The sequence below is a fragment of the Lithobates pipiens genome, unplaced genomic scaffold, assembly GCF_037356315.1.
Source record: "Lithobates pipiens isolate NorthernLeopardFrog02 unplaced genomic scaffold, aLitPip1_a1.2 Scaffold_160, whole genome shotgun sequence".
Taxonomy (NCBI): Eukaryota; Metazoa; Chordata; class Amphibia; order Anura; family Ranidae; genus Lithobates; species Lithobates pipiens.
This window is the reverse complement of record NW_027507749.1, coordinates 1,594,352-1,618,218: the sequence shown is the minus strand read 5'-3', so window position 1 is coordinate 1,618,218 and position 23,867 is coordinate 1,594,352. Positions and strand designations below refer to the sequence as shown.

Below are 23,867 nucleotides of genomic sequence, written 5' to 3'. Positions count from 1 at the left end.
TGTTAGGTATCTATTTACTCAGCGTAACTTCATCTTTCACATTATGCAAAAATTGGGCTAACTTTACTGTGTTTTATTTTTTAAGCACAAAACAGTTTATTTTTTCCAAAAAAAAGCATTCAAAAGTTGCTGCGCAAATACCGTGCGAGATAAAAAGTTGCAACGACCACCATTGTATTCTCCAGGGTGTTTGCTAAAAAAAACATATATAATGTTTTGGGATTCTATGTAATTTTCAGAGAAAATGGACAGTAACACCCCAATACAGGGTCAGAGGGCGCTGATCACTCCTGGTATATTGAAAACAAAGAAAGAAAAAGTATCCCCAAAGTGGGGTTTTTTAAACAGCATATATTACCTGTAGAGGCTAGTAGATGTGTGTATTGAAAAAAATGCTGACATGTAGCAAACAACTAGTAATACAAATGTTTATTAATAAATAGACATGTGCAGAGTAAAATATTTCGTTTCGGAATTTCGTTTTCGTCTGAAAACTTAATTTATTTAGTTACTCCCGAAATTCGTTTTTATTTATTTCGTTTTTCGTTCAAAAATTGCATTCGTCCGAAAATCCACATGAATCACGGTCGAATCTGTCTTTGAAGGCTTATGGTGTCTGTTGAATGTATAAAGAAGATTCGACGGAGCTAGTATATAGCATACTTTAGAACCCTATTAAAGTCTATGGGACTCCAACGTTCAAAATCTAAAGTGCTCATTTTAAAGGCTAATTTGCAAGTTACTGTCCTAAAAAGTGTTTGGGGACCTGGGTCCTGCCCCAGGGGACATGTATCAATGCAAAAAAAAGTTTTAAAAACGGCCGTTTTTTCGGGAGCAGTGATTTTAATAATGATTAAAGTGAAACAATAAAAGTGTAATATTCCTTTAAATTTCGTAGGGGGGGGGGGGTTGTCTATAGTATGCCTGTGAAGGGGCGCATGTTTCCCGTGCTTAGAATTGTCCCTGCACAAAGTGTCATTTATGCAGGAAAAAAAGTCCTTTAAAATCACTCGCAGCTATTATGAATTGTCGGCTCCCGTAATACAGAGAACACTCATTGAAAGTCATTGATAAAAAAATAAAAAAATAAATAAAATAAAAAAGCGTGGGGGTCCCCCAAATTCAATTACCAGGCCCCTCAGGTCTGGTATGGATATTAAGGGGAACCCTGCCTCAAATTTAAGAAAAAATTTGACGTGGGGTTCCCCCTAAAAATCCATACCAGACCCTTTATCCGAGCACGCAACCTGGCAGGCCGCAGGAAAAGAGGGGGGGACGAGAGAGCGGCCCCCCTCCCTCCTGAACCGTACCAGGCCACATGCCCTCAACATTGGGAGGATGCTTTGGGGGTCTGTGACCCCTCAAAGCACCTTGTCCCCATGTTGATGAAGACACGGGCCTCATCCCCACAACCCTGGCCGGTGGTTGTGGAGGTCTGCGGGCGGGGGGCTTATCAGAATCTGGAAGCCCCCTTTAACAAGGGGACCCCCAGATCCCGCCCCCCCCTGTTTGAAATGGTAAGGGGGTACAAAAGTACCCCTACCATTTCACAAAGAAAGTGTAAAAAATGGTTAAATAAAACAAACACACTTTTGAAAAATTCCTTTATTAAAAATAAAAAAATAAAAAAAAGATTCCAGCGGCGATAATCCACTCTTGCTATCCAGCGACGGACGGTCATCTCTCCAGCGATGTCTCATCTCATCCAGCGCAGCGAATCCTCCGTCCTTCTTCTGTCTCCGTGGAGGAGACACTGCAAGGATTCCGGCGGCTGACGTTTCTTATATACGGAGGGCGGGGCCACCCGTCACCTGACCCCGCCCCCCTCTGACGCAAGGGGAAACCCGGGGTTCCCCGTGACGTATAGGTGACCCCGCCCCCCTCTGATGTAACGGAAACCTGCCTGTGTTACATCAGAGGGGTGCGGGTCACCCCTACGTCACAGGGAACCCCGGGTTTCCCCTTTCGCCAGAGGGGGGCGGGGTCAGGTGACGGGTGGCCCCGCCCTCCGTATATAAGAAACGTCAGCCGCCGGAATCCTTGCAGTGTCTCCTCCACGGAGACAGAAGAAGGACGGAGGATTCGCTGCGCTGGATGAGATGAGACATCGCTGGAGAGATGACCGTCAGTTGCTGGATAGCAAGAGTGGATTACCGCCGCTGGAATCTTTTTTTTATTTTTTTATTTTTAATAAAGGAATTTTTCAAAAGTGTGTTTGTTTTATTTAACCATTTTTTACACTTTCTTTGTGAAATGGTAGGGGTACTTTTGTACCCCCTTACCATTTCAAACAGGGGGGGGGGCGGGATCTGGGGGTCCCCTTGTTAAAGGGGGCTTCCAGATTCTGATAAGCCCCCCGCCCGCAGACCTCCACAACCACCGGCCAGGGTTGTGGGGATGAGGCCCGTGTCTTCATCAACATGGGGACAAGGTGCTTTGAGGGGTCACAGACCCCCAAAGCATCCTCCCAATGTTGAGGGCATGTGGCCTGGTACGGTTCAGGAGGGAGGGGGGGCCGCTCTCTCATCCCCCCCTCTTTTCCTGCGGCCTGCCAGGTTGCGTGCTCGGATAAAGGGTCTGGTATGGATTTTTAGGGGGAACCCCAAGTCAATTTTTTTTTAAATTTGACGCGGGGTTCCCCTTAATATCCATACCAGACCTGAAGGGTCTGGTTATGGATATTTAGGGGGAACCCCACGTCAAATTTTTTCTTAAATTTGAGGCAGGGTTCCCCTTAATATCCATACCAGACCTGAAGGGCCTGGTAATTGAATTTGGGGGACCCCCACGCTTTTTTTTAAATTATTTTTATTTATTTTTTATCAACACAATGTTCTCTTTGTATTACGGAGCCGACAATTCATTATAGCCGCGAGTGATTTTAAAGGACTTTTTTTCCTGCATAAATGACACTTTGTGCAGGGACAATTCTAAGCACGGGAAACATGCGCCCCTTCACAGGCATACTATAGACAACCCCCCCCTACAAAATTTAAAGGAATATTACACTTTTATTGTTTCACTTTAATCATTATTAAAATCACTGCTCCCGAAAAAACGGCAGTTTTTAAAACTTTTTTTTGCATTAATCCATGTCCCCTGGGGCAGGACCCGGGTCCCCAAACACTTTTTAGGACAGTAACTTGCAGAATCTTTTCTCTCTGTCAAATCTTTTTTCTCTGTCGAATATTTTCTCTATATAATCTTGGACTAATAGAGGTAAGGTTAGGCACATTCGAACACAGGTTCTATAGACACAGATTGTTGTCAGAGTCATGTCGAATCTCCTATTCTATATCGAACTATTGTAACAATGAAAACGAAAATAAAGCATTTATTTATGTCGGATCTTTCGTTTTTCGGATTTTGTGCTTTCGTTATCGTTTGTCAAAACGAAAACGAAAATAGCTGAAATTCGGACGAAAATGCATTCGGACGAAAACGAATGCACATGTCTATTAATAAAAAGAGGATTGGACAGGTGACACAGTGGTCAGGGACTGGGCTCCACTATGTGAATAAAAATGTATGATATTACATATATAAACAAAATACAATTGTAATACTTAAAACATAATATCACTGTAGATACAATAAAAAATAGATAATGTGAACCCTTTACGCGTTTCGACCCTCTCGGGGGTCTTCTTCAGAAGGTTTTTATCTATTGTAAAGAAGGAAGACAAACATAAATATATATCCATACATGGTGCACTGTACTGTACTAGAAATAGTCTGCTGTGAGCAGAGTATACATCAAAACATTGCATGATTACATAGCTGGCAGTCAATTAGTATACATTGCAAAAAAAATACCTATATCATTCACGTAGGAGATCCTCTTTAAAAGACAGAAATAAACTCCGCCACTTCTCCCATATCCTTCATAGATGTGCCAAACTTGTATAGTTGGAATTGGTCGCTGTGCTCTACCGAAAAGGGAGAGCAAGGGAACGGAGTCCAAGGGATAAATGGCTTACAGGGGATCACATCCCTATTCCTACCTCCAATATAAAATAGTGGAGGAAAGTGTAGGTATAGGTAGACAGAGATCAGGAGGGGGGCAACCTACAATGGAAACAGAAAATATATGAAATATATATGTATATGAAAATCCCTGTTTGGGGACTGCCCTTGTGTATGGAGAGACAGAAAATATACCCACATATAGTATAAAGGGTATATGAATATAAAGATGAGCCGTACTACTTTAATGTAGAATGCTACACAAGATTAGAGTATAAGCAAATAATAATAAGAGCTAAAAGTTGTAGGTGCCCAGGGGGAAGTCAGCAACAACAAAGAACACCAAGTGAAAAAAAGAGAGAAATAGAAGTGAGTGAAGTGAAAACACAACATGTGCACAATCTAATATAACACAGCGTGACTGTGATAAGAATAGGGTAGTGAAAAATGGGGTGAGAGTGCAACATGGTACGAAATCCAACATGCCCCAGCGTGACAAAAGTGAGTGTAGGGGTTAAACGGTATGTATATACCTGTAAGTAGCTTCAGGTGAGTGCACGTTGGGTAACAGAGCCCAAAAAGGGCAATGTGATGAAAATAATAAGTGAATAAAAGATGGTGAAGCTTTACAATAAAACCCCTCACACTCTTGTATTGTCATAAGACAGAAAGAGCCTTTTATCTGCAAATAAACAAGAGATAATATTAAACTCCTACAGGCAGAGCTATATGTAAGGTGATAAAGAAAGTAGTAAGGAATTTAGTGAAGTGACCCAGTGACTTACCCTACGCATAAAATCAGTGGAGATGCTGTCCTGTAATGAGCGGAATAGATTGCCAGTGTGATGGAGTGGGGTATAAATACCCCGCGTGTGGTTTAATTAGCTGAATTAAATTAATCCCCATCGATAGACTCCACCTGTCTGACCGTAGCCCTATTGGTCGCCATATTGGCCGACCGGATGTGGTCCCCTCGGCGTTCCGGAAGTGACCTTCCCAACATGGCGGGAAGGTGCACAGTAGCGTCGCACCGCCGTGACGTCGGCACGTCGCGTCGCGCGCGCGTGCGCAGCGAGGCGCCGCGTCCGGTACGGTTCCGGAATGCCGCCGACCAGATACATTGTCCCAGGGGGACGGGTGGTACCTACCCGCACGTACCCCGGGATGAACGGGGAGAGGCATGCGCGCGCCAATGCCACTCCCCTCTTCTGGTCGGGAAGCCATACCCAAGAAGTCCGCCCTACATACAGCAAGAAAACAACAAGTAACCTCAAATGGCGCCATCTAGTGGAAGGAGAGGAGAAATGCACCCGGGCTTTCTGTCATAGAATGTATAGAAGGATATGTAAAAGGACATTTTAAATACATTTTAATAGCAACATGTCAAAAATAAAAATAAATATAAAACAAAGACAATTCATAATGAATATATCATTTACAGGTAATCTGGGTATACATAAGAAAAACATCTACTGGTTAATATACAGAATATGGCAAACTGGTTATAGGGTAGTGAGGACATATATACATACTACGTTATCATATCACACATATGCGCATATACACCCATCAGGCGCAGAGAGGAGCAAATAAAGATAATCAATATAACTATCCCATTAAGTAATTAGTAGAACACCTGTGTGTATATGAACATATGCACGTGTGTGATATGTCAACTTTATAGATGCCTTAGGGGGCTACAAGTAAAACCCAACATAAAATGATAAAGGACTGAAAGCCGAAACAAAGCAAGAGGATATTTATATTTGAGGGGAGACATAAGGGGCATGTAGTAAACTCGTGCTGCATTATTGTGTTTTGCCTAAAGTGAAGCCCTTCAGGAATGGGGCGAATGATATGGCTTCATTCAAACCTGGGAAAATGGTAGCATTAAGTTTAAAAATCCATCTCTGTTCGAGTTGGAGAAGGAACTTATTCCAATCTCCTCCTCGATTCGGGATATGTATACGATCTAGAGCAACGAAGGAAATTACAGGCATCTTATAATCATGTGCAGTGACTACATGTCGTCCAAGGGGTACATAGAAATTACCAATCTCCATATGATAAGTGTGTTTGGCTATCCTATTGTGTAGTTCCAGCTTTGTTTTCCCCACGTAGTACGCCCCACACTCACACTCCATGAGGTACACGACCCCACGTGTCTGACAATTAACAAAGTGGGATGGACGGAATGTTCGGCCATTCGGGAGACGAAAGATTTTGTCTCGTTTGATATACTTACAAGAGGAGCAGTGCCCACAGGGGAATGAACCCAAAACTGAGCAGTGCCCTGCTCGCTTTGCTTCATCTCTATATTCACTTTGTACCAATTTGTCGCGAAAAGAAGTGGCACGTCTGTAGGCAATTGAGGGCTGTTTCGAAACCAATTTCCCAATTTTCTGGTCATCTTTCAAAATAGACCAGTGTTTCTGGATGATGTGGCGAATCGGAACGTGTTGTCTAGAAAAACGAAGGATGATCCTGGCGGCATGCATGCCAGGGTCATCTCTCGCTACCTTGGGATGCAAGAGATTACTACGAGATTGGGCTAGCGTCCGATTGTACGCCTTACGCAGACATGATCGACTATAGCCACGAGCTAGAAGTCTTGTCTGTAATTTGGCGGCTTCAACCCTAAATAGGGCATCATCCGAACAATTCCTGCGCAACCGCAGGTATTGGCCATAAGGTATGGACCATTTTAAATTTGTTGGATGGAAACTATCTGCATGGAGTATAATATTCCCTGCGGTACTTTTGCGGTACAAAGTGGTAAAAATTGAGTTAGTGGGAGAACGCCCAATTTTAATGTCCAAAAATGTGATCAGATAGTGACTATATGACATGGTAAATTTTAAATTATACTCATTCACATTGATTTGAGATACAAATTTGAGCAACTGGTCCTTCGTACCCTCCCATATGACGAGAATGTCGTCGATATAACGCCGCCACAGGCGAATGTGGCGCGTGAAATCGACGAGTCTCTCGTCAGATAGGAGGGATTCTTCCCACTCCCCCAGGTACAGATTGGCATAGGCCGGGGCACAGCATGTGCCCATGGCCACGCCCCTGTACCTGGAGGTAGTGGGAGTTATATAATACAAAGTAGTTGTGATGTAAGATGTACTCCAGACCTTGAACGATGAAATCGTTCAAGGTCTGGTCATACAACTCCCTGTGTTGTAGGATATTTCGTATAGCTGCAATCCCCTTGGTATGGGGTATCGAGCTATAAAGAGCTTCTACATCGATTGCTACCAACCAAGCATTGGTCGGTAGAGTCACATTATCAAGGATCTGCAGTAGATGTATAGTATCCTTGACAAATGACGGCATCTCCATCACAAGAGGTTGCAGAAAGGAGTCAATCAGTTTGCTAAGATTTTCAGTTAACCCCTCCCTGCCCGAGATTATGGGTCTGCCAGGCGGATGAGATAGGTTTTTGTGAATTTTGGGGAGACAGTAGAATGTAGCTTTCATGGGAAACTTGGTATTAATGAAAAGATGTTGATCTCTGGTGATACTACCCATTTGTAGCGCTGTGTCTATCAATTCATAGAATTGTTGGTGATAAGTTAGTATTACCCTAGTAGGGATAATTCTATACCAGTCAGTATTGTCCAGTATGTCCTGGCACATGCTGACATAGTCGGCATTATCCATTAACACCACATTTCCCCCCTTATCAGAGGGTTTGATAGTGATATTCACGTTATTCCCTAGTGAATGAATGGCTTTATACTCTTCACTGCTTAAATTATTAGGGTAGGTTTGCTTACGACGAAGTTTGGAAATGTCCCTCAGCACTTGTTTAACAAAAATCTCAATGCATGGATTTAAGCTCAAAGGGGGAAAGGAGCCTGAAGGTTTTTTTAGAGATGAAGGATGTTTCGCCGAATCCGTAGTGTTTGCTAAGAGAGACTCCAGATCTATCAGATCAATCAGGTCCAGAGTCTTGTTTTCCTCATATAACAATGTTAGGTCCCGTAGGGCTCTAAGTTCTCTCATGCCTAGTTTGGACATCTCACGGTCCTCCGCATCCATACTCTCCTTCGCATGTAGACTCTATGTAATTTTCTAGCAAATAAATGATGATTTTTACATGTAGGAGAGAAATGTCAGAATTGTCCTGGGTGCTCCAGAACGCCTGATGGCGCTCCCTGCATGTTGGGCCTCTGTATGTGGACACGCTGTGTAAAAGTCTCACATGTGGTATCGCCGTACTCGGGAGTAATAGCAGAATGTGTTTTGGGGTGTAATTTGTGGTATGCATATGCTGTGTGTGAGAAATAAACTGATAATATGACAATTTGGTGGAAAAAAAAAGTAAAAGAAAATCTTGATTTTGCAAAGAATGGTGGGAAACAATGACAACTTCAAAAACCTCATCATGCCTCTTACTAAATACCTTGGAATGTCTTCTTTCCAAAAAGGGGTCATTTGGGGGGTATTTGTACTTTTCTGGCATGTTAGGGTCTCAAGAATTGAAATATGCTGTCAGTCCTTCAGGTGTGATCAATTTTCAGATATTGGCACCATAGCTTGTGGACTCTATAACTTTCACAAAGACCAAATAATATCCACCAATTTGTACTTATTTTTACCAAAGATATGTAGTAGTATAAATTTTGGCCAAAATTTATGAAGAAATAATTACTAATCTGCTACATTTTATAACAGAAACAAAGAAAAATTAATTTTTTTACAGAATTTTCTGTATTTGTTTTTCTATAGCACAAAAAATAAAAAACCCAGCGGTGATTAAATATCTCCAAAAGAAAGCTCTATTTGTGTGAAAAAAAGGACAACAATTTCATATAGGTCCAGTGTTGCATGACTGAGTAATTGTCATTCAAAATGTGAGAGCACCGAAAGCTGAAAATTGGTCTGGTTATTAAGGGGGTTTAAGTGGCCAGTGGTCAAGTGGTTAAAAAAAAAAAGTGGGTCAAATTGATGTTCATTTTCAACCACAGTGACGGGAAAATTTGGAAATAGAAAACTTCTTAGTCAAAGAAATTTTCAGACAGTGTTTGTGGTTTTCGGTCAGAATTTACATCCATTTTAAAAACAGAATTTTAAAAACAAGTGATAATTTCAAACAAAATTGTTTCATTCAGCGAATGTACAAAGATTTTTCGTCTGAATATTCTCATCTGAAAATTGATCCGTGTGGCCGGCATAAAGCTCGGTGCACACCTATGCAGTTTTTGCTTTTGATTTGTTTCTGCAGTGCTTTTTGCTGTGCGTTTTGATTTTTGTGCACGTGATTTTACTGCAATTTGCATTTTTGCCTTTTTTTGGGCAGATTAAAAAACACAAATTGCTGCAAAACTGCATCACACGCTTTTCTGCAGCTTCTCCATTGAAGTATATTGAACCAATAAAGCGTTAAAAGTCCCTGAGCCTTTCAGATGTGAACGTGTCCCATAGGAAACCATGGAAATGAACTGTAGAGCATTTCTGCAAAAAGCACCAAAAAACACAGAGATGTGAACCAGATCTAAGACGTTAACATAATGGGGTTAAAAAAACTAAAATTAGCCCTTTATAGTAGAAAAAAGCAGATAATCACTACTAGTGATGGCCGAACGGTTCGCCCGGCGGTCGTTTCGCGGCGAATTTCCGACTTTCGCCGTCCGCGGGTTCGAACGCCTTTTTCCGTCGTTCGCCCCGGCGGACTTACGTGTTTAATGTATACAAGAACTTTAACCTTTCGTGACACGTTTATCATGTGTTACAGGACAACCAATTGAGACATGACAGCTCATGGACACTTGGACATTCCCCCTAACCTATAAATACACCCGATCCGGTGGCCATTTTACATTCTTTCTTCTGTCACTGTAGGGAAAGGATCCTGTGTGGAGTAGGGACAGAGAAAACGCTAGCTATTTGGTACACAAAAGTTCTTTTCAGGACTGGTATAGGTGTTAGGTCAGCAGCCTGAGTTTCTTTTGTCAGTTTAGATAAAGGGACAGAGCGCTGTATGCTGCTATTTTAGGGACAGCTCAGCCAGATTAGTCTTTCTTCATCATCATCATCATCATCATCATTAGCTGTTACTATCAGGTCCACAAAAGAGCTGTTCCAGCTAATCGTTCCAGCCTACTCTTTTTTGCCAATTTGTATAGGGACAGGCAGGAAGCAGTGTGTCAGGCAGTGAGGATAATTTTAAAGACTTGCTGTTACTATTAGTTCCACAAAGGTTCTTTTCAGGACTGGTATCAGTGGTACGGTAATAGGCTTGTACACGTATAATATTCTTTCTTCCAAATATAGAAAGAATATTATACTTGACTGCTGCCCTTCTGCTGCAGTCTGCTAATCATTCACAACTCACTTGTTCCACAAAGCTCTTTATCAGGACTGGTAACTTGGTCTGTCTAGGGTGCTACGGTACATAGGCTTGGGTGCGGTACAGTCTGCTGTTCTGTAAGGACCGCTATCGGTCCACAATACATAGGGTTGCCGTGCACTACTGCTGACCGCTGCCCTATACTGCAGCAGTCCTTCATTGGTATAGGGACTGACGTACAGTCTGCTAATCACTAACACACAACCTGCTTGGTCCACAAAAGTTCTTATAAGGACTGGTAACTTGGTATAGGGTGCTACGGTACATAGGCCTGAGTGCGTTACAGTCTGCTGTTCTGTAAGGACCGCTATCGGTCCACAATACATAGGGTTGCCGTGCACTACTGCTGACCGCTGCCCTATACTGCAGCAGTCCTTCAGCGGTATAGGGACTGACGCACAGTCTGCTAAACACTAACACACAACCTGCTTGGTCCACAAAAGTTTTTATAAGGACTGGTAACTTGGTATAGGGTGCTACGGTACATAGGCCTGAGTGCAGTACAGTCTGCTGTTCTGTAAGGACCGCTATCGGTCCACAATACATAGGGTTGCCGTGCACTACTGCTGACCGCTGCCCTATACTGCAGCAGTCCTTCATTGGTATAGGGACTGACGTACAGTCTGCTAATCACTAACACACAACCTGCTTGGTCCACAAAAGTTCTTATAAGGACTGGTAACTTGGTATAGGGTGCTACGGTACATAGGCCTGAGTGCGTTACAGTCTGCTGTTCTGTAAGGACCGCTATCGGTCCACAATACATAGGGTTGACGTGCACCACTGCTGACCGCTGCCCTATACTGCAGCAGTCCTTCAGCGGTATAGGGACTGACGTACAGTCTGCTAAACACTAATACACAACCTGCTTGGTCCACAAAAGTTCTTATAAGGACTGGTAACTTGGTATAGGGTGCTACGGTACATAGGCTTGAGTGCGGTACAGTCTGCTGTTCTGTAAGGACCGCTATCGGTCCACAATAGATAGGGTTGACGTGCACCACTGCTGACCGCTGCCCTATACTGCAGCAGTCCTTCAGCGGTATAGGGACTGACGCACAGTCTGCTAAACACTAACACACAACCTGCTTGGTCCACAAAAGTTTTTATAAGGACTGGTAACTTGGTATAGGGTGCTACGGTACATAGGCCTGAGTGCGTTACAGTCTGCTGTTCTGTAAGGACCGCTATCGGTCCACAATACATAGGGTTGCCGTGCACTACTGCTGACCGCTGCCCTATACTGCAGCAGTCCTTCATTGGTATAGGGACTGACGTACAGTCTGCTAATCACTAACACACAACCTGCTTGGTCCACAAAAGTTCTTATAAGGACTGGTAACTTGGTATAGGGTGCTACGGTACATAGGCCTGAGTGCGTTACAGTCTGCTGTTCTGTAAGGACCGCTATCGGTCCACAATACATAGGGTTGCCGTGCACTACTGCTGACCGCTGCCCTATACTGCAGCAGTCCTTCAGCGGTATAGGGACTGACGCACAGTCTGCTAAACACTAACACACAACCTGCTTGGTCCACAAAAGTTCTTATAAGGACTGGTAACTTGGTATAGGGTGCTACGGTACATAGGCCTGAGTGCAGTACAGTCTGCTGTTCTGTAAGGACCGCTATCGGTCCACAATACATAGGGTTGCCGTGCACTACTGCTGACCGCTGCCCTATACTGCAGCAGTCCTTCATTGGTATAGGGACTGACGTACAGTCTGCTAATCACTAACACACAACCTGCTTGTTCCACAAAAGTTCTTATAAGGACTGGTAACTTGGTATAGGGTGCTACGGTACATAGGCTTGAGTGCGGTACAGTCTGCTGTTCTGTAAGGACCGCTATCGGTCCACAATAGATAGGGTTGACGTGCACCACTGCTGACCGCTGCCCTATACTGCAGCAGTCCTTCAGCGGTATAGGGACTGACGTACAGTCTGCTAAACACTAATACACAACCTGCTTGGTCCACAAAAGTTCTTATAAGGACTGGTAACTTGGTATAGGGTGCTACGGTACATAGGCTTGAGTGCGGTACAGTCTGCTGTTCTGTAAGGACCGCTATCGGTCCACAATAGATAGGGTTGACGTGCACCACTGCTGACCGCTGCCCTATACTGCAGCAGTCCTTCAGCGGTATAGGGACTGACGTACAGTCTGCTAAACACTAATACACAACCTGCTTGGTCCACAAAAGTTCTTATAAGGACTGGTAACTTGGTATAGGGTGCTACGGTACATAGGCTTGAGTGCGGTACAGTCTGCTGTTCTGTAAGGACCGCTATAGGTCCACAATAGATAGGGTTGACGTGCACCACTGCTGACCGCTCACCTATACTGCAGCAGTCCTTCAGCGGTATAGGGACTAAGAGTTTTGTCACAGGGTCATTTAAAAAATGACATGCAGAGGAAGAGGCAGGCCCTTCCGCAGGGGTGGTAGGGGTAGGGCAGGAGCAACAGGCTTGAGCCAAAGTGGGAAGTTGCAGAAGGTGCGTTCAATTACTTTAAAGGATGCACCAGACTTGGTTGAGTGGCTCGCTCAGCCTTACTCTTCTGCACCCTCCTCATCCTCTCGATCTGCACCCTCTTCTTCACTCTCTGCTATGTGCACCCCCAAAGACACTACCACCAACAACACGACCACCACCACCACCACCACATACCTTCCGCTTGAGTCACTGGAATTATTTTCCGATCCATATCAAGAGGACATTTCTGATGCGCAGCCACTCTTGGTATTGGATCAGGAAGAGGAGGTAGCAACAAGCGCTACTCAGCAGTCTGACGCCAGTACCCAGATCAGCCCAAGGAGGAGGTTGGTCCCCGGTGTTGCTGCCTACTCTACTTATAGCGGTGGGGAAGGTGACGTTGATGATGACGTGTCTAGTGATGTCACGTGGGTGCCCACAAGAGAGGAAGAGGAGGGGAGTTCAGAGGGAGATATGGACCAGCAGATAGGGAGGAGAAGCAGCAATGACTTACATTGCACAGCAGGGACAAAGCAGACTGCAAATGTATCAGGAGCGAGTCATCGACCATGTACGGTCACATCTGGCGCTCCCAGGACACCGGCACATGGCTCCGCAGTGTGGGCTTTTTTTAACGTGTCCGCTGCTGACAATAGCGTTGCCATCTGCAATCTTTGCAGTCAACGCGTTAGTCGCGGTAAGCCCAATACTCACCTAGGGACGACCGCCTTAAGAAGGCACATGAGCAGCCATCACCGAGCCCAGTGGGAGCAACGGAACACACAAAGCCACACTGCAGGCTCTCACCGTCCAGCCTCGTCTTCTACTTCTCCTTCTCCTCTCTCCTCACAATTGTCCTCCACTCCACCTTCCATCACGCCAAGCTCACATTTTTCTGCAAAAAGGCAGGCTTCCGTGGGCCTAATGTTTGAGCGTAAAAAAATGATGACGCCGGATAACCCTCTTGCCCAACGGTTGGCGGCTGGCTTGTCAGAACTCATAGCCCGCCAACTACTGCCATATAAACTGGTGGACTCGGAGGCCTTTCGCAAATTTGTGGCCATTGGAACACCACAATGGAAGGTCCCAGGAAGGAAGTATTTCTCAGAGAAGGGCATCCCAGAGCTATATGGCCATGTTCAGCGGCAAGTGAATGTATCTCTGGCACACAGTGTCGGTGCCAAGATACATCTGACCACAGACACGTGGTCTAGCAAACACGGGCAGGGAAGGTATATCAGTTTTACTGCCCACTGGGTGAACCTTCTGACGGCCGTCAAGCATGTAACCCGTGGCACCCGTGTAGATTTGGTTTTACCGCCACGGATTGCATGCAGGCCTGACTCTTCTTCTCCTCCTCCTACTCCATCCTCCTCCCTCTCCTCCTCAGCTGCCTCCTCCTTTTCCGCTGCTAGCGTCTCTTCCACTGCACCGCCCAAGCTCCCCAGAACCTATTCCACATGCCAGGTGAGACGTTGCCATGCCGTGCTGCGTCTGTTGTGCCTGGAAGCAAAGAGCCACACTGGCCCGGCACTCCTTTCAGCTTTGCGTTCACAGGCAGATGAGTGGCTAACACCGCTCAATTTGACAGTTGGTAAAGTGGTGTGTGACAACGGTGCCAATCTGCTTAGCGCATTGAAACAGGGCAAAATCACGCACGTGCCGTGCATGGCACACGTCTTAAACTTGGTCGTGCAGCGATTCCTTGTCAAATACCCTGGGGTCCAGGACATCTTGCGGCAGGCAAGGAAAATCTCGGCCCATTTCAGAAGATCTTACACGGCCATGGCTCGCCTTGCTGACATTCAGCGGCGACACCATCTGCCGGTCAGACGTCTTATTTGCGATTGCCCGACGCGATGGAACTCAACCTTCTATATGCTTGATAGGCTGCTCCAGCAGAAACGTGCAGTTAACGTCTACCTGTATGAACTCTGCGAAAGAAACGGTTCTGGGGAGCTGGGTTTTTTTTCACCGCGCCAGTGGCTGCTCATGCGCGACACATGCAGACTTCTGCGGCCATTTGAGGAGATCACCAAACTGGTCAGTCGCAGCCATGGCGCCATCAGTGACATGGTACCTTATGCCTTCTTTCTGGAGCGTGCATTGCGTCGTGTCATTGATCAGGCTGTGGAGGAGCAGGAGCGGGAAGATGAGGAAGTCGCAATGCTGGATGAATTCCCAGGGGGGGCTACTCTATCTGAGACAAGTCAACAACAGGAGTCTGATGAGGAGTCAGAGGAGGATGGTGCCGGGGCGGATGAGCAGGAGCAAGAAGAGCATGCTTTAAACCTTTCTGGGATCCCTGTTGTGCGAGGATGGGGAGAGGAGAATGAAGAGGACGACATTATCCTGGATGATGAGCAGGAGCCAGGCCACCACACCGCTTCCACTTTAGTGCAAATGGGGGCCTTCATGCTCCAGTGTTTTAATAGGGACCCCCGTATAAAAAGCATGAGGGTCAAGGACCAGTACTGGGTGGCAACGTACTTAGACCCCCGGTACAAACACAAAATGGCGGAAATGTTACCGCCGTCGCAGAGGGCTGTCAGAATGCAGCACTTCCAGGCCTTGCTTCGAGAAATGCTGCATTCTGCTTTTGCGTGCGCTGGCAGAGGAGCAATTCCCACTCCCAGAGAAGGATTTGCGGGTACCAATCCAACAGCGCCTGCAAGAAGAGGCCGGTTTGAAGATGTGTTGGTGACTTCGGATATGAGGTCATTCTTTCAGCCGACCCATCGACAGGTGTCATCCGGATCCAGCATCAGGGAACGCCTAGACCGTCAGGTGTCCGACTACATTGGGTTAACGGCCGATGTGGACGCTCTGAGGAGTGATGAACCCCTAGACTACTGGGTGGGCAGGCTTGACCTCTGGCCAGAGCTTGCCCAATTTGCAATCGAACTGTTGGCTTGCCCCTCATCCAGTGTCCTGTCCGAAAGGACGTTCAGCGCAGCAGGGGGGATTGTGACCGATAAGCGTACTCGCCTAGCTCACCACAGTGTTAACTACCTCACATTTCTAAAAATGAATGAGGCATGGATCTCGGAGGAATTCAACACATGTGATCAGTAGACCATGTATATGTCTATAAACAATTTTTGGAATCAAGCACACAGACCTTCTTAATTCATTTGGCTCACTTCCCTGACCCAAAAAAGCACACCGTACTATATGCCCCTACCCTCCTCTTTGAAGAGGTTGAGCGGTGTCATATTTCTACTGGGGCTGCTTATTATGAGGGGTTCCCACCATCCCTGTGCTGTGCTGACTTCCTCCTGGGTGTTCTTATTATGAGGGGCTCCCACCATCCCTGTGCTGTGCTGACTTCCTCCTGGGGGTTCTTATTATGAGGGGATCACACCATCCCTGTGCTGTGCTGACTTCCTCCTGGGGCTGCTTACGGTGCTGCTGTCAGCGCTGTATGTCACGGAGCTGCTGTCAGCGCTGTATGTCACGGAGCTGCTGTCAGCGCTGTATGTCACGGAGCTGCTGTCAGCGCTGTATGTCACGGAGCTGCTGTCAGCGCTGTATGTCACGGAGCTGCTGTCAGCGCTGTATGTCACGGAGCTGCTGTCAGCGCTGTATGTCACGGAGCTGCTGTCAGCGCTGTATGTCACGGAGCTGCTGTCAGCGCTGTATGTCACGGAGCTGCTGTCAGCGCTGTATGTCACGGAGCTGCTGTCAGCGCTGTATGTCACGGTGCTGCTGTCAGCGCTGTATGTCACGGAGCTGCTGTCAGCGCTGTATGTCACGGAGCTGCTGTCAGTGCTGTATGTCACGGAGCTGCTGTCAGCGCTGTATGTCACGGAGCTGCTGTCAGCGCTGTATGTCACGGAGCTGCTGTCAGCGCTGTATGTCACGGTGCTGCTGTCAGCGCTGTATGTCACGGAGCTGCTGTCAGCGCTGTATGTCACGGAGCTGCTGTCAGCGCTGTATGTCACGGAGCTGCTGTCAGCGCTGTATGTCACGGAGCTGCTGTCAGCGCTGTATGTCACGGAGCTGCTGTCAGCGCTGTATGTCACGGAGCTGCTGTCAGCGCTGTATGTCACGGAGCTGCTGTCAGCGCTGTATGTCACGGAGCTGCTGTCAGCGCTGTATGTCACGGAGCTGCTGTCAGCGCTGTATGTCACGGAGCTGCTGTCAGCGCTGTATGTCACGGAGCTGCTGTCAGCGCTGTATGTCACGGAGCTGCTGTCAGCGCTGTATGTCACGGTGCTGCTGTCAGCGCTGTATGTCACGGAGCTGCTGTCAGCGCTGTATGTCACGGAGCTGCTGTCAGTGCTGTATGTCACGGAGCTGCTGTCAGCGCTGTATGTCACGGAGCTGCTGTCAGCGCTGTATGTCACGGAGCTGCTGTCAGCGCTGTATGTCACGGTGCTGCTGTCAGCGCTGTATGTCACGGAGCTGCTGTCAGCGCTGTATGTCACGGAGCTGCTGTCAGCGCTGTATGTCACGGAGCTGCTGTCAGCGCTGTATGTCACGGAGCTGCTGTCAGCGCTGTATGTCACGGAGCTGCTGTCAGCGCTGTATGTCACGGTGCTGATGTCAGTGCTCTGTATTACGGTGCTGCTGTCAGTGCTCTGTATCTCCTGCACCCTCTTGTTTGCCTACCCTGGTCCCTGACCTTCCCTCTCCTCCATTGCCTTCATTAGCTCCATAGTCCTGAATTGTCAGAACAATTTCCCAAATAAAAAAAAAATGCTTGTAGTTATCGATCCCAAATTCACCTCATACATGTATTATGCTATTGTCCAGGTGGTGGGACTACGTGCTACCCCCTAATAATTACCCCGTGGCCGCAAATTCGACCTAAAGGTTTGCGAAATTCGCCTCCCATTGAAGTCAATGGAGCCCGCGGCGAACGGTCGTTTTCGCGAACGTTTGTGTCCGTTCGCGTTTCGCGTTCGCGAAACGTCCCGTCGGAAGTTCGTCCATCACTAATCACTACTGTAAGGGGTTCATTTTTTTTTACTGTAGAACAGTGAGTAATATTTACAGAAGAGATTATTTGCTATTTTTGTACTATAAATGGCTAATTTTTTTTTTTTTTAACCCCATTATGTTACTGGCCGATTAACCACTTACAGACCGGACCATTTTGCTGGTCAAAGACCAGACCACTTTTTGCGATTCGGCACTGCGTCGCTTTAACTGACAATTGCGCGGTCGTGCGACGTGGCTCCCAAACAAAATTGATGTCCTTTTTTTCCCACAAATAGAGCTTTCTTTTGGGGGGTATTTGATCACCCCTGCGGTTTTTATTTTTTGCGCTATAAACCAAAATAGAGAGACTTCATGTTATAATAAATATCCCCCAAAAATATCAAAAAAAAAAATTTTTTCCCTCAGTTTAGGCCGATACGTATTCCTCTACATATTTTTGGTAAAAAGAAATCGCAATAAGCGATTATTGACTGGTTTGCACAAAAGTTATAGCGTTTACAAAATAGGGGATAGTTTTATGGCATTTTTATTAATTTTTTTTTTTTATACTAGTAATCGATCAGCGATTTTTATTGTGACTGTGACATTATGACAGACACATCGGGCATTTTTGACACATTTTTGGGACCATTGTCATTTATACAGCAATCACTGCTATATAAATCCACCGATTCCTGTGTAAATGACACTGGCAGTAAAGGGCTTAACCAGTGGGTGGCAGTGTAGGGGTTAAGTGATCTTAGGGGTGTGTTACTAACTGTGTGGGGGTTGGGCTTTAATTTAGTGAACACTGATCTCTGTTCCAATCACATGGAGCAGAGATCAACGTCACTAGTTGCTAGGCAGAATGGAGAAATGCTGTTTACAATGGCATTTCTTCATTCGGCCGCTCTGTGAGACGATTGCGGGTATGCCCGCAGGGATCGAGTCCACGGGTCCCGCGACCGGACTCACGGGGGTTCTGACCATCGTGAAAGTGCGCCGCCGGCCGCGTGCTCCCGATGGCAGGGCGGCAAATTTAAAGGGACGTACAGGTACGCCCATTTGCCTGCCCGTGCCATTCTGCCGACGTACATCGGCGTGCGCTGGTCGGGAACTGGTTAATCGATTATGAAAATAATAATCGATTAATTTCATAATCGATTAGTTGTTGATTAATTGATTTGTTGTTTCAGCCCTACACATTACATGGTGGACACCGCACATGACATGGTGAGCCCTGCACAACACAGCACATTGCATGGTGGGCACAACACAGCACATGCACAAGGTGAGCACAGGACCTTATATGGTGGGCACAGCACATGACATGGCGGGCACAGCTGAGCACATTACATAGTGAGCACTGCACAGCATATTATATGTTGGGTACTGCACATGGCATAGTGGGCACTGCACAGCACAAAACAAGGTGGGCACTGAATGACACCACATGACATGGTGGGCACTGCACAGCACAGCACATTACATTGTGAGCACAGCACATTAAATGGTGGACACCGTACATGACATGGTGAGCCCTGCACACCACATTCCATTGGGCACATTGGTGGGCACTGCACGACACAGTACAGGCAGTTACATTGTGAGCACAGCACATTAAATGACATTACAGAGTGAGCCCTGCACAGCACATTTCATTGTGGGTACTGCACGACACATGCCATGGTGGACAATGTGCAGCACATTACATGGTGGGTACAGCACATTACATGGTAGGCACTGCATGGCGCAGCACATGACATGGTGGGCACAACACATCACATGACATGGTGGGCACTGCACAGCAATTTACATGGTGGGCACTGTATGACACATCACATTACATGGTGGGCACTGCCTGGCACAGCACATTACATGGTGGGCACAACACATTACATGGTGGGCACTGCATGGCATAGTACATGTCATGGTGGGCAATGCAACTGCACATTACATGTTAGGAACGGCATATTAAATGGTGGGCACTGCTGAACAGCACAGCACATTACACAGTGGGCACAACACACTACATGCTGAGCACAACACATTGCATGGTGGGAACTTCACATGACGTGGTGGGCACTGCATGGAACAGCACATTACATGTTGGGCGCTGCACATTACATGGTGGGATCACTGCATGGCACAGCACATGACATGGTGGGCATTGCACATGACATGGTGGGCACTGGGAGGCACATAACATGACATGGTGGGCACTGCATATGACATGGCAGGCACTGCATGGCACAGTACATGACATGGTGGGCACTGCATGGCACACGACATGACATGGTGGGCACTGCATATTACATGGTGGGAACAGCACATGACATAGTGGGCACTGCACATCACATGAAGAGCAATGCAATGTACAGCACATGACATGGTGGGCACTGCATGTTACATAGTGAGCACTGCAATGCACAGCAAATGACATACTGGATGCAGCGCATTACATGGGGGCACTGCAATGCACATGACATGACATGGTTGGCACTGCACTTGACATGGTGGGCACTGCACGACATAGTGGGCACTGCACATTACATAGTGGGCCACATGACATGGTGGGTCACGGCACAAGAGCACATTACATGGGGTCACTGGGCACAAGAGCACATTACATGGGGCCACTGGGCACAAGAGCACATTATATGGGGGGCACTGGGCACAAGAGCACATTACATGGGGGCACTGGGTACAAGAGAGCACATTACATGTGGGGCACTGGGAACAAGAGAGCACATTATATGGGGGGCACTGGTCTCATTACATGGGGGGCACTGGGAACAAGAGAGCACATTATATGGGGGGCACTGGGCACATTATATGGGTGGCACTGGGAACAAGAGAGCACATTATATGGGGGGCACTGGGCACATTACATGGGGGGCACTGGGCACAAGAGAGCACATTACATGGGGGGAAGCAGCAGTGTGTCCCCTAGCACAATAATTGCACAACACCTCCCTAACAAATTTACTAACCTCATGTCAACAGCATGGGAGATGTCCTTCCTCCCGGGCTCCTGCTGGTGAGGAGAACATCAGCGCCCCTCCCCCAGACAGCTCCCAGACACAGAGGATCGGTGTGAGTGGAACAGATCCTGTGATAGAAGTCGGACATCTGCAGAGACAAGACTCGGCTGCAGTGACTGACACTTGTCTCCTCCATGTGTGCAGTGCACAGAGGGCTCCTCTTCCTGCAAGAAGGCTACAGATAGTGATAAGCCACTGGCATGGGCCTATATTGATGGAGGGGCCTGGAGCTGCAGCTCCAAAAGCTCCTATGTTAATCCAGCCCTGGTTTTAAACATTGTTGGTTATCTACCTATATATTGTCAATACAATTCCAACTTTTCGCATATTTATACTCTCCACTTTTTATATCAGGATTTTTCTTGACCGCTTTTTTTGCGTGGAGATCCTTGTGAGCGCTGTGCCGAGCCCAAACAGAATCCATCGTGTTTCCCGATGGACAGACAGCAGCATTCTTTTATGAAATTTTTAATTTTAATATTCTTTTCAAAAATCGCATACAAATCCAGTATTTGTATGTATGGTGGACATGCTCAGTTTTTATAATGATGACCCCCCTTTGAATGTCATACTAAATTTGCTGTTTTGTCTTTTTTTTCAGAATGTATTTGCGTCCTCTCCTATAATGCCTCTGAGAAAAGGATTTCATTTCCTGAAACATGTCAGGCCAAAGGAGAAAAATTAACATCTACTGAGTTTTGTATTAGCTCTTTATAAATTCATTGTTCTATGAATTTTGTACGATATAAATTATTTATATGTTTGTCATTTAACACATATGTGTCTTTAACCACTTCCCACCCGGCTTCTGAGAGGACGTTCAGCGGCGCGATCCCGATGTGCTCGTGTCACCCGGACACAGCGCATCTCGGATTGGCGGGAGGGCTCTGTGATTGGCCCTCCTGATCACATGACGGCTGTGTCCAATCACGGCCGTCATGTGATGTAAACAAACAGCCGGTTGCTAGGCAATCGGCTCATTCTCTCCTCACACGGAAGTCGTCGCTGAGGAGAGGAGAGCAGATCGCTGCAGCCGGCTGATGATCAGTGAGTATGGAGCTGTTTTTACAGCTTTTTACTAACTGATCACCAGTCCAGTGTAACCCTATATTGTAAACACACATGTCACCACACATGTCCCCAAAACACACATGTCCCCAAAACACACATGTCCCCAAATAATAAAAAGACATGTCCCCAAATAAAATAAAAAATGTCCCCCACATATGTCCCACTAAAATCACGTGTCCCAATGATCACCTGCACACATATGTACATGGTCATTTACGTACATATGTCCGTGATCACACAAACCAATTATTATACACTTAACGGTATTTTTTTTTTACCAAAGACATGTAGCAGAATACATTTTGGCTTAAATTTATGACAAAATTTGATTTTATTGGATTTCTTTTAAAATAGAAAAAAAAAATATATTGTTTTTTTTCCAAATTTCCGCTTTTTTTGCGCTTATATCGCAAAAAATAAAAAAAACGGAGTCGTGAATAAATACCACCAAAATAAAACTCTATTTGTGCGAACAAAATGATAAAAATGTCATTTGGGTACAGTGTAGCATGACCGTGCAATTGTCACTGAAAGCGCGAGAGCGATGAAAGCTGAAAATTGGTCTGGGAAGGAAGGGGGCGAAAGTGCCCTGTATTGTAGTGGTTAAATAATCTTTTGAATAAACAATGTTTTATGATTTAAAAACATTCCCTTACTTAGGGTTTTTTCTTACTAAACAAACATTCGGGATGTTGGCAACACCTAAGTGAGAATTATACTCTCCCAGTGGTTCCCTATTCATATATATTTATAAAGCAGTACATGTGACTTTCACAAACATTCACCGTTGGGTAATCAATCGCTGTCATTTAAAACACATTTAGCTGCGGTGAATATTCACGTGCAACGAGTATTTGTTAAGTGTCAGATCCACTGATTTGCACATCTAAAGTTTTCCCCAGGCTGGCTTATTGCTATTCTGTGAATAGTCTTTACGGTGATCAGCCCTGATAAGGAGAAGATCATACACACATCTATTACATGACAGCACATCTCCCTCCCTCCCTCCCTCTCTCCTGGCAATAAAGAACCATTGAGATTTTCAGTCTGCAGGAGCCATAACTACATACATGACATGGTTATTTATTAGAAATCCCAGCATGACCTGAAGATAAAATATGATGGAAGACAAATGTAATCATTGTATATCGGTGCAACACCGACTGTAACCAAATAATGAGAAAATATATAAAAAATCTGTAAAAACAGCTGTAAATGTTCATGAAATATTACAGTGACAATGAAACATGTAAATGTCTTTGTTAAGTTATACAGAGAGAGCAAATATGGGAAAAAGAGACTTACTCTGAACACACATAACCGCCTGGTGGATTAGTTATATATTCCCTCCCAAAATCAAAACGATAAGAATATTCGCTCTGCACGTGAGCAGAGATTAATCCTCCGATAATGATATCTCCTTCCTTGTGATATTCATACTCAAATCTTGGCATTGTCATAGTAAGTCTACATTGAAGTGCTGAGCTCCGGGTCCATACGCCTCCATAGTATGTGATGAAAAGGACGAGTATCAGCAGATAACAGACACAGAGGAGAGGAGAACATTTCATGGCACACAGCAGATCCTCTCAGCCACCGGCAGATCTGCCCAGGAGGAGACACAACCACCGGAGCTTTATACACATCGACTGACACTGATTTACACTACAGAACAAATAACCGAAGAATAGTAACATCAGTCTGAACATATAACATCTATAACAGGCAGTGCAGCTGATCTAATATAGTTAGTTTATTCTTTTATTTTTATATCCAGTACACTTTCAGACTTTCAGTAGTTAGATAGAATTATTCATTTTTTAAAGATACAGTATACTTATCAAATAAATATGTTTTTATGGTAAAATTTTATTTTTTACATCACAGGATGGAATGTGAGAGCCCAATAGGGATGAACGAGTTATCCATAATTCATTTTTTGGGGATGAACGAGTTATTCATAATTCATTTTTTGGACCCCCACATACACCCTGCTAGCAAAAGTCAACAACAAAAATTGGTAAA

General features: G+C 45.7%; 1 protein-coding gene across 2 annotated transcripts in view; it reads right to left on the bottom strand.

The window, feature by feature from the left end:
- The window catches only part of LOC143986453 (vomeronasal type-2 receptor 26-like), a 135,776-nt gene extending 112,261 nt beyond the window's left edge, over positions 1-23,515 (bottom strand). For both annotated transcript variants that reach the window (XM_077484798.1, XM_077484799.1), the window contains exon 1: positions 23,148-23,515. In XM_077484798.1, coding sequence (XP_077340924.1) covers positions 23,148-23,413 — 266 coding nt within the window. In that variant the 5' untranslated portion in view covers positions 23,414-23,515. The remainder of the gene's footprint in view (positions 1-23,147) is intronic.
- Between the last annotated feature and the right edge of the window lie 352 nt (positions 23,516-23,867).